Source organism: Myotis davidii, unplaced genomic scaffold, assembly GCF_000327345.1.
Source record: "Myotis davidii unplaced genomic scaffold, ASM32734v1 scaffold221, whole genome shotgun sequence".
Taxonomy (NCBI): Eukaryota; Metazoa; Chordata; class Mammalia; order Chiroptera; family Vespertilionidae; genus Myotis; species Myotis davidii.
Window position 1 is genome coordinate 3620215 of NW_006293349.1, and position 11685 is coordinate 3631899.

At 42.1% G+C, this 11685-nt stretch overlaps 1 protein-coding gene across 4 annotated transcripts in view; it reads left to right on the plus strand.

Moving 5' to 3' along the window:
• The window catches only part of NAB1 (NGFI-A binding protein 1), a 37830-nt gene extending 27249 nt beyond the window's left edge, over positions 1-10581 (plus strand). Inside the window, exons 5-7 of one of the 4 annotated variants that reach the window (XM_015566092.1) lie at positions 839-1001; positions 3779-3895; positions 10026-10581. In XM_015566092.1, the coding sequence (XP_015421578.1) occupies positions 839-1001; positions 3779-3895; positions 10026-10141 (396 nt within the window). In that variant the 3' untranslated portion in view covers positions 10142-10581. Of the gene's footprint in view, positions 1-838; positions 1002-3778; positions 3896-4986; positions 7486-10025 lie in introns of those variants that run through there. The other 3 variants (XM_015566091.1, XM_006767071.2, XM_006767072.2) reach the window with 3 other exon arrangements.
• Positions 10582-11685: the final 1104 nt, after the last annotated feature.

Genomic DNA, 11685 nt, shown 5'->3' on the forward strand with positions numbered 1-11685 from the left:
CCGACGCTCTATCCACTGAGCCAAACCGGTTTTGGCAAGAGATAAGTTTGATAAACTTATATTTTAGCCAGCTAACTGTGTCTTTTAAAACATGGCTTTTCGCCCTAACCAGTTTGACTCAGTGGATAGAGCGTCGGCCTGCGGACTGAAGGGTCCCAGGTTCGATTCCAGTCAAGGGCATGTACCTTGGTTGTGGGCACATCCCCAGTAGGTGGTGTGCAGTAGGCAGCGATGTTTCTCTCTCATCGATGTTTCTAACTCTATCCCTCTCTGTAAAAAAATCAATAAAACATGGCTTTTCAGGATTGGTTGGGAAACACTGCCATTTCGTTCCGTGATGAAGGTGAAGACCCTAGCTGGCACTGGGGGTTTTACTTATGTTTTCTGCATAATCTGTGTTGTTTAATTTTAGGGGAAGTGTGTCTTCTTTCTCTAGACAACCATTTTACACTTTCTCCCCAAACACTGTCGTCATACCAGAGCCTGTGTAGTGCCAGATCCTAAAATAAAAATGCCGAGATGTCACCGTCAGAAGCAGCGTACAGCAGGTGCTGCTGCTGCACTGAGGTTCCTTTTTTCAAAAAACCTTCCAAAGGACTCGGCACCTTAGAAGCCAGAGCTGAGGCTATTTTGCTTTTGAGCTGAACTGGAATTCTCTCGTTGGATTGAGCAAGATTTTCTCCCTTTGCATACTTATGGGACGTGTATGCCACATGAAGTGTGAACTAATTTTAATGAATTCTAAATATATCTGCGCGACTCTGAAATTGGCATCTGCAGACCATTAAAAAAATCTGGAATGTTGTGGTTACTGATTTTATTCTTGCTTTCTTCCCAGCAGCCTGAGAAGGGAGTGACGAAGCAGATGGAGTTCCTGTGTACCCAGGCGGGCTACGAGCGGCTGCAGCAGGCCGAGAGGCGGCTGTCCACGGGGCTCTACAGGCAGAGCTCCGAGGAGCACAGCCCCAACGGCCTGGCCTCCGACAGCTCAGACGGACAAGGTGCCTTAGACCGACCGCCCTGCAGCCCCTGCTGTTGGTGTACTTCAAAGCCACAAAACCTTGCTGGTTTCTAAATCTTAATATTTTTAAGAGATTATCTTACAGATTCTCTACCAAAATTAATTGTCCAATTACAAATTGTCCCTTTTTCAAAAAGGGAAGGCCTTCACTCTGCAAATTTAATTTTTAAAGTTGTGTGGGTTTTTTTTTAACCTTGTCATCCCTAAATAACAGCTGCACATACAGTTGATCTGTATTTTGTAAAGGGTGGTGGGATGGGAGATGTAAATAGTGCAGTGTTCGGGGTACCCACAGGGGGATTGGTTTCAGGTCCCCCTGCAGATACCCAAGTCTGGATGCTCTAGTCCCTTAGATAAAACAGTGTGGTATTTGCAGATAACCTATGTGCACCCTCCCTCCTCTCTACTTCACATCATCTCTAGGTTACTTATAACACCTAATATAATGGAAATGCTATATAAATAGTTGTCACACTCTCCTGTTTAGGGAATGATGACAAGATAAAAAGGCTCCACATGCCCAGTACAGATGCATCCATGTGAGCCGAACTACACACTGCATGTCAGCAACAGCGTCACCTTTCCCCCCCAAATATTTGTGATGTGCCATCGGTCCGCCGATGCGGACCCCCTGGATACAGAGGACTGACTGTACTGACCATTGTTCTCAAAGAAGTGGATTCCCTGGGGGATCTTTATCACTTTTTAAAAGATGACAGCTTCCTATTTTTTATGGGTTAAGAACAGATTTGTCTGTGGAATGTGTGACATTTGGTTCCTAAGAGAATATGCTGAATGCTTCCTAAAGTGTGACAGCACAGAGCGTTGAGGACACGGGCTAAGAATGGAGAGACCTGAAGACGTTCTGTCCACTCTCAGCCTGACACTCCCGCAGGCCCTCTGGAACCTTCTGTGTGGTGTGCCCGTTGGGAAGTGGCCTCTTCAACGCTTAAGTTTAGAAAGCTGTGGTTTATGAGTATTTTTACCATTGTAAAAACCACTTCATTTTTTTTCTTATGGGCACATGAAAATCGGTCATTGTCATCCACTCATTCAACAGATGTGTGTCAGTGCCTCCTCCTCTGCGCCAGGCACGCTCCTAGGCACCGAGCTACAGCAGGGAGCAAGGAGGGCCTGCTGCTTGGAGCTCACACCAGTGGAGGGAGATCACAGGAAGCAAGTGCAGGAATCGGGCCCCTACTTTCGATGGCGATAAGTGCTTGCGCAGAAACAGTAATTTTCTAGGGCTTTTTTTTTTTTGAATCCTCACCTGAGGATATTTTTCCATTGATTTTTAGAGAGAGTGGAAAAGAGAGGGAAAGACAGAGAGAAATATCTACGTGAGAGAAACACATCAATTTGTTGCCTCCTGCAGGAGCCCCAACCAGGGTCTGGGCCGGGGAGGAGCCTACAATGGAAATACGTGCCCTTGACCGGAATCAAACCCAGGACCCTTCGTTTTCAGGCCGGTGCTCTATCCACTGAGCCAAACTGGCGAGGGCGAGGACCTTCTTTTTTATGTTACTATTATGCTTTTCTAGAGAATGGTTACTGTTGTCAAAAGATAAGATTTCTTTCTGAGTGGGAAAGCCGTGTGAAGCATCGTCTAACTGTTGAATAAAATATTACTGTGTCAGCAGGTCAGAGTGGTGGAGGAGAACTCTCTTCCTCTTTTAAATGGAAGGGAACTTTCTAGTTGAGGTCTTGTTTAACCTCTCCAGTCATCCTTGACAGTGAAGACTTCAGAGTTAAGAAGCAAAAGCATTCGTGAAAGATTTTGATGACTAATTTGTCATGCCCGGGTAAATCAGTGGGGGTGGCAGTTTGTGAAGTGTGATAGGTTTAGGTGTATGACAGGACTAGAGGCCCGGTGCACAACATTCATGCACTGGGGGGTGGGGTCCCCTCAGCCTGGCCTGCACCCTCGGGGGATGTCCGACTGCTGGCTTAGGCCCGCTCCCCGTGACCCCAAGGGGGATTGCCCGATTCCCATGGGGAGCAGGCCTAAGCTGGCAGTTGAACAATCCTCTGAGGGGTCCTTAGCACTGCCGTGGAGGCGGGAGAGGCTCCTGCCACCATCACTTTGCTCACTAGCCATGAACCCAGCTTCTGGCTGAGCAGTGCTCCCCCTGTAGAAGCACACTGACCACCAGGGGGCAGCTCCTGCTTTGAGCGTCTGCCCCCTGGTGGTCATTGCATGTCACAATGACTGGTCGTTCCACTGTTTGGTCAATTTGCATATTACAGTTTTATTATATAGGGTATGCTTTGGCATATAAGGCATTTTCACCATATCTGTGATAATTCTGTTTTTCACAGATTTGAAATAGGTTTTGCTGTCATTGTTTTTAATAATAAGCAGTTGGTTTGAGCCATCTCTGTCCCTCTAGTATTTATTATGTAGTTCACGATAGGCCTTGGCAAATGGTCGCACTAGTAAGAAAATGCCTGACAGAGGGGATGTATTATATACCAGAGGTGAGCTTACTCAGAATCTCAGACTTTTGTTTAGTTCGTGAATAGCTCTTTAAAATATCTGGCAGAATTGTAAACCTTGGGACTAGCAAGAATTACCATTTTCCTCCTCTGTTCTTCCACAAACTATATCTCCAACTGTTACTAGATTCTTCTGTGCCTGTGGACTTTTCCTTACTCCTTTCTGAAGGAGTGTTGAGGCAGTTTGTGGAAATTATTTTTAAGAAAAACCATGGTGTGCTTTTAATATTACTCACACTGCTTTCTTTTTCTTTCCATTAGGAGAAAGACCCTTGAATCTCCGAATACCTAACCTACAGAACAGACAGCCCCATCATTTTGTGGTGGACGGGGAGCTGAGTAGACTTTACCCCAGTGAGGGCAAGTCCCACTCATCAGGTGAGAACGGGAGCTGATCAGAGAGAAACACTGAATAAAGCATCTTTACATTCTATTCTTCACCTCCCACTGTCCCTCCCCTGAAAAGGTCATTCCTAACAACATGACTAGTCAGTTTTTCTCCCCTTGGAAGTGAGAGATGACCATAATAATGGCCAGTCTTCTTGAGACCATGGTCTTCCGAAGAGTTGACAGGGAACTCAGGAAGGTTTGAGATGATTTTGATTAGCTATTACATGAGTGGTGACTTTAATACAAAATTTTATACCAAATTATAAATGGCTGGTTTGAGTTATGTAACTGTCTTTTTTCTGGCCTTTCACAATATGAAATGGATGGACTCCATGTTTGCTCTCTGCTAAGAAAACCTTGTGTATCAGAAGCTAAGCTTGTCATGCAGATACATCGTGGAGATGACATTCGTAGTTCAGATGTGAACTGAACTCCATAAAAGGATGCGCTGTTCCTTATTATAGTTAGATGTTTACATATTTTAACTCCAAGGAATTATTCCTTATGAATGAGTTTTCATTCTTTTACTCCTGTTTCTCCCACTTAAATGTCTCATGGTTAGAGAAACTTTTAAAAATAGTGCCATGTTTAAACACAAAAGGTGTTTTTCTGTTTCATTTTTTTCATTGATAGTAAATATTTTGGCTAGTAACTTAGTTGTGTATGAGTGACTGGTTTTATTTTATATATTTTACTTACCACATTGGACCAAGCATTAAAGGAAAGTCAATACGTTCTGTATGATAAATGCTTCACATGCATTTGATGACTTAACTCTCACATCAGCCAATAGAGATATTATCCCAGTTTACAGATGAAGACAGTAGGGCCTTAGAGAGAGATGTAATGCCCTGAAATGGACACAGCTTAGTCATTGGCAGAGATGGAATTTAAATATAGAATCCAGCCTCTTCACAACTCTCCGTAAACATTAAAGTTTTATATGGACTTGCAGCATTATGAATAATTGATACTGTTTGCTGTGGACTTTGGGGGCTTGTTTTGCAAGTTTGTTTGTGTTTGTTTTGTGATCCACTGATTTAAAGTATTGTACACCTGGTGTTTCCCTCTTTATGCAGAGAGCCTGGGGATTTTAAAAGACTACCCTCACTCCGCTTTCACTTTAGAGAAGAAAGTCATCAAAACAGAGCCTGAAGATTCAAGATAGCTGTGATTTTCCCACTATTCCCTGGAAACGGCATCAGTTTTAAGGATAATGCTCCATCATAGAAATAAGCCTTAATAACCAATGTTGCCTCATTCAGCTCCAACAGATTTCATAGCCAAAGCATAAGGACTGACACAGTGGTCTGGAAGCCAGGAAGACAAAGCAACAGCCACAAGAGAGAAAATAGAGAGAATGTTGTAATAGAAATATTGATCCATTCACATTCCTGTGTGAGTCGGTTTATGTGGAAAGGCTTACAAAGTAATACTGTAAGCATTTATTTAAGAATGTACAATGTATTTGTGTAATTTATAGAAATGAAATGTAGATGTTGAGACCTGTTCGGTCCAGTAGATACGGATAGTTTATTTTACTTGAAATTTCATTGTCTACTTTAAGCGTATTTAGCGTAAATATTATATGTCAGAGTTTAGAATCTTTGCAGTCATAAAGAAAGTTTAAGTAATGTAGTTATTGGCAGGGTAGCAGTGACTTTGGAGAAATGGAATTTAGCAAATACCCGGTTTAAACCAAGGAAAATATTGTGGATTTAATATCTGATGAAACTGATTTTGTTTAGTAGGAACTGTGTCATTTATAGTCGTAAAGTGTCATTTTTGCTGACTTAATCAGGCACATGTACACAATTAACCAATACTGGAGTAAAGTTAAAAAGATGAGCAGCGCAGAAGGCAATCTTTCTTAACCTACTTGCCAGATTGCATCCTATGGTCACTACTTAAGCTACGGCAGACATAGGGAGCCGTCGCTGGGACAGAGACCTTGAAACAAGGGGACCGATGTGGACAGGCCTGGACTCGAGCATCACTGTTCCTGAGCGTGTGAGATAGACTGAGACATAGTAGGTTAACCCTAACTGTGACAGGATGGCGACTGTAACGAAGGCTGTACCATAATAAAGGAAGTACCGTTTTATGTCCAGAAACTCTTCTCTACGCACTGGAGTCAGAGAAACTAGAGTATCCCCGGGGGTCTTCCCACCCAGCCCTTCCCAGGAGGGGACAGTCACTACATCACACGTGCAGGCATGTTTCTGTGGCAGTTTAGTTGACATATACTCATTATTTATTTTATAATTTCATTTTTGTACAACTTTCAGATTTGTGAATGCAGGGTTTTTTTTTAAATTCATTTTCCCTTGAAAGTCTGTTTTAATTCCCCCTATTTAATTCCTGGGCTGTGTGCACATACGTGGGGGGCTGTGCTTCAGTGTTCATAATGTACTTGCACACTTATGAGAATTTCACATTGGAATTCATACTAAGAAAACAAATCCTATTAGAAATTTATATTTTTTTCTGTTGGTTTAAGAGGAGAAGATATTAGACAGCTTTACCTGCTTCTTCCAGATTCGTCTAAAGCCCGATATTGCTAAGAGGAGCGTACTGACTTGGAATATGTGTGGGTTTTGTTTCAGTTCTGCTCTAGGTCATAACTGCATAAAAATAATGTCATAATCTGTTCTACTACAACTCCTCAGCCCAACGTTAGATGAAACGTCTGTGCTGGAGTTGTGTTCACTGTCACATAAACAACTGCTTTTCATTCTGATTTGTAGACTAGCTTTACACACAAACACCAGAAAGCAGCTTCTATCTATCAAAGCTTCCCCTCCTACATGTTTTAACTGTACCAGAGCATTCCCCCACTGAAGCAGCTTTTTGGACCTTGCAACTCTGTTGCTAGCTTGAGGTTGAGTACTGTGGTTGTCTTGTTCACTGTGTGTAGAAATAGTATGAATACGATTTAAATAGGTTATTCGATTTTTAATATTAGCCATAGAACTGGTTAGTATCTCAGTAGTTTCATGAAACGTTTCCTGTATTCTAATCGATTTTGAGAAATTCTGTAGGTTTTTTTAAAATTGTGTGTTACGGTTGAAGTTTGTACATTTTAATAAGCAACCATTTTTAAAGATGCTGTAATCTTCCAACTAATATTTATCCGTCTTTCATGGCCAAACAAACTGCATCTTTAAATCCATAAATAAGTTTCCTTAAGTATTAGACTTTTCTGGTCTTTTCAAGTTTAGTGATAAGAGGGAAGCACAAGAAAAATTTCAGTAGAATACAGTTTTTATTTTATAAACACTAATGTATTAAATTTGCTATACATTGAAGCAAATAATATATATTTTTATTTGAATTGTATATATGAATTGGATGTTATAACAGTTTGTGTTGTTTTTTTCATTGTGTTAGAGGTATTTTCACTGAACAAGGTCAATTGGTTACCTCGGTATTACCGCCAATACAGCCCAAGGGGCCATTTCTCCCTCCGTCGGCGTGGTACTTTATCATGTGAAGTCTGCGTTTCTGTGACTCTCAGCTGTTGGTGAGGCGGGTGAGTGCCCCCGCATCCCGTGGCAATAAAGGTTTTGTGCCTCACACGTGTGTGTTTATAGAACTTTCTGCACTGCACTGTCCCTAGCAGGTGTACTGGCTCCTCTGCCTCCCTCTCTGGGTACCTGGGCTGGGCCTGGGACTCAGGGCCCAGGGGCTGTGTCTTCAGTCAAGACTAAAGGTCCTTCTCCACTGCCCGTCACTGCCAGAGAGATTGTGGCCAACAGGTGCTCAGTCGACTCTGGCCTAGCAGAGAGAATTTGGTTTGTTCTCACAAGAAGTTTACAAAGCCATTAAAAAAACTATAAAAAACAATACTGTATTTAACCAACTAAATGTTTAATAAATGAGAGGACCATCAGGATTTAACATTTATAATATACTACTGTTGAAAGTTACTGTGGCTTGGCTTCAGTATTACAGGCTGCCTCTATGAAATGGAGCTAACCTGTGGTAGAAAATTGGCAAAAGCTTTGCAACGAAGTTTTAATTGATGCGCTTCATAGATTAAAGAAGAGCTGCAGTGTGTCAAGCACTGTGCTAGGCGCTGTGGTGAGGGGGGGCCACCAGAGAAACCTAAGACATGATGCTTGCCCTTGGGCAACTCCGTACCTGGTAGGATTGTAACTAACACCACTCAGATGAAACTACCAATGTGTGTGTGGCGTAGACTTGGGATGGATAAGGAGCTGACACGTGAGTGCATTCGGTGTTTCTGGGCACGTTTAGTGAGTGAGACTTGCAATAGATGGACCAGGATGGAAACAGTTAACAGAAGGCTTGGGGTCTGATTTAAAGCCAGAGTGGTTGTGCATTTCACCTTGAGGCCACTTAAAGGAAAATCATTGCTGTTTTATTTTGAAGCTGAATGCCAGTTAGATCTTCTTACCAGGATAGTAGTTCTTTTGATAGTCTCACTGAACCTGTCACATGGCAGGAGAAAAATTGGCTTTTTCCTGTCCTTAGTTAGTGAAACCACTTGGGTAAAAGCTTTAGAATGCTAGCACCTAGCAGACCTTTACAATTACAGTTGACTAGAGGCCTGGTGCACAAATTCACGCACGGGTGGGGTCCGGCTGGCCAGCCCTGATCGGAGCCAATCTGGCCAGGGGGAGGGGCCATGGGTGGTTGGCTGGCCGGCCCCACCCCCTGGTCGAACTCCCAGTTAAGGGAACAATTTGAATATTAGCCTTTTATTATATAGGATAGGATGGGACTAAAGACTTAAAACCTAAATAAGCGTGCATGGAATTTCCTAGCATATGGCTTGCTGGTTGACTGCTCAAATGTTTATGCGTTATTGGCACAATGCCTGTTTTGCTTATGACTACTTAATACTGCACTGTCTTCAAGAGAAAATGAGCCAGCGTACTAACCTAATGGAACTAGGAGGTCTAGCTCTTATGGGAAATGAATGCAGTTAGTAAACAGCTGAAGTTAGAACTGCACAAATGTCCTGAGTTACCAGTTTGAAGCAGATGACCAAATATGGCAGCTGCTATTTAACTAAAAAACCACCTAATGGTCCAGCTGTGTGATGGGTGGTGGGTGGTTCAGGGAATCCAAGTTTATTTGTTCGTTATTATCTTTGGGTGTCTTTGTAAATGAAATTCTCAAGTGGGCCTGCAAAATTAATAAAAGAATGATCTAATGTCCAGAAATTTATTTTTATTGCAAATATGTTTAATCTCAAAAACCTTGCTGTTAAATGTAGGACTCTGTGGTATGAACCTTATTTTACCCAGAAATCAAAAGCTGAATGGGAGGGCTAAGAATTTTTTAATTCATTATTTTGAATATGCAACAATTGCAGCTTTGAAACCTCTTTTCTGGCATCTGTTTCTGCTGACCTATGAAAACAAAAAAATAAAAAACACCTCAAAGATGTTTTATTTTTCTGTTTAGAAAAAAGTCAGAATTTATTATTCAAGTTCAACTTACAAACCTATAAGTTTAGCAGATTTTATCCACCACTTTTATGGGAACAATGAATAATGATTTGTTCCATTTACAAAATTAGTTGATTAAGCTCCTTTATTCTTTCATATTCTTCCTGTGTTTTAGGGGCCACAAAGTTTTTTATTATGAAAACAATATCCTGTTGAATTCCGGGTCTCCTGGTTGTGTCTGTTTGGTCACAGTTCCCCAGGTTATTCCTCTGATAGCTAAACAATGCCCTCCCAAGGGATCACTCAGCAATGCCGAAGGTTTCACCTTTACAGTTCATCTCAGAGGAAACTCCCCAACAAGGAGCTCTGGAAATGAATCGCACGCAGTCCTCATCCTGGTTTTACTTCAGCCTTCATATAAAATGTTAGTGAGGAGCCTCTTTTGTTTCATTGCCTGATTCAAGACACTTGAGTGAGAAAGTGCCTCTGTCTAGTTTTTTTATTATACAATTGCTGTCTATAAATTTTTCAGTGTTAACGTCTTAAAAGAATTGACTTCACAATCTGGGGGAAACAGTGAATTGAATGCCGCCATCAAACAACGTCGCAGAATGCAGGTTGAGTACATATAACACCGCTTCAAGATGGTAGTGTGCACACAGCTGTTAAAATCGCCCCTGAATTGCTCTCCTCAACAGGTTTTGTGAGTTTCCTGGTAGTCCAAACAACTTGGCAGCGACCCAGCCTGGTGTTGCTGTGGGTGAGCACCAGTGACGGTAGAAGTGAGACTGCGCTTCGTATTTACACATTCTGAAACCTTGTGAGTCATCTTTGCATTGAAAGTTTGCACCTCACACATTTACGGTGAAGTACCAGGCTCACCGCCCACACAGCGCTAAGCAAGCACACGCGCTCTCCTAACCGTCACAGACACCCCTGCTGCCAGGTCACTCGGGCTGTAGTCTGTAGGAAGACATGTAAGTAGCACATACGTGGGTGGAATCTTACCAGTAACTGGCTCAGCAGAGGCGATTTATAATTTTCTGAGACTACCTGCCACCCTCAGCTGTGAACTGTTAAACCAAGCATCTGTGGTCCAGCCCATACCCTGCTATCTATTATCCTTCCCAGAAGACAAAGTGATTTGTTTGGTACCATATTCTCGTCCTGGAGGCCCTTCAGATCTCCTCCTCATTTAGTTGTTTCCAAAAAATACAGCGGACCCTGAACAACACTAGTTTGAACTATGTGGGTCCATTTATACACAGATTTTTTTTTCAATAAACACTAAATGTATTATGATTTTCTTAACATTTTCTTCTCCCTGCCTTTATTGTAAGGATTCAGTATATAATGCATGCAACACAAAATATGTGTTGATTGACTATGTTACCAATAAGATTTCCAGTCAACAGAAGGCTATTATTAGTTAAGTTTCTGAGGAGTCAAAAGTTCTATGTGGGTTTCTGATTATGGGGGTCAGCAGCCTTAACCCCCATTTTGTTCAAGGGCCAACTGTACACACTTTCTACCCTCAGGTCCCTGACAACATAATGGAGGGATGTTTTTCATCAACAGTTAAATTGGATATCCTTTTCCTTTCTGAATTCAGCTGTTTTCCTATCAGAAAGAACATGCCCATATAGTGATGGTGTGAATTTCTCTTGCATGCAATGGCTAACTCTCAAATTAGACCACATCTTTCTGACTTTTACTGATGAGAAGACAAGACAGCTCACATAATGGATAGACAGATAGCACTTAACTCAGGGTACTTAAAAAGCAAGTTGGTTTTTTTAAAATTAGCATTTCAAAATGAAATAATGTTGTGGTTACCTAATTTATTCAAAGATAAGAAAAAATACATTTAAAAGTGAGAAGAAATAAGGATCTCACTTCCCAAGATTTTAAGAATGATAGGAGAAACAAGTCCCTTTCTTCTATGCTCCCTTGTTAGAAAGATGAGAACTAGCTCTTTATAAAGCAAATGACCTCAAATGGAGGCTTATCCTCTTACTCTGGGAATGAATGTAGTGGGGCTAACCATCCACCCTCCCCTTCCTCGCCTGACCCGCCTGCTGACACTTCCTCCTCTGCAACTCCAGGGGGTAATTCTCCCCCATTTGGCAGAGAAGACAGGTCTCTGGTTGGGCAGTGAGTCATCACACCGCTAGTAGGTAGTGATGGGCCAGTCCACTTGTTTGATGCCAAGGTCCATGTGCACCGCGTCCTATAAAACTTCCTTTGAATGAGTGGCCTGCACTGTGTGAACATTTCACACTCGAACACAGTGGACACTTTCACATGCAGACAAAGCCTAACTAGATTCCCACACAGACACCACGAGGCTCTCTGCGA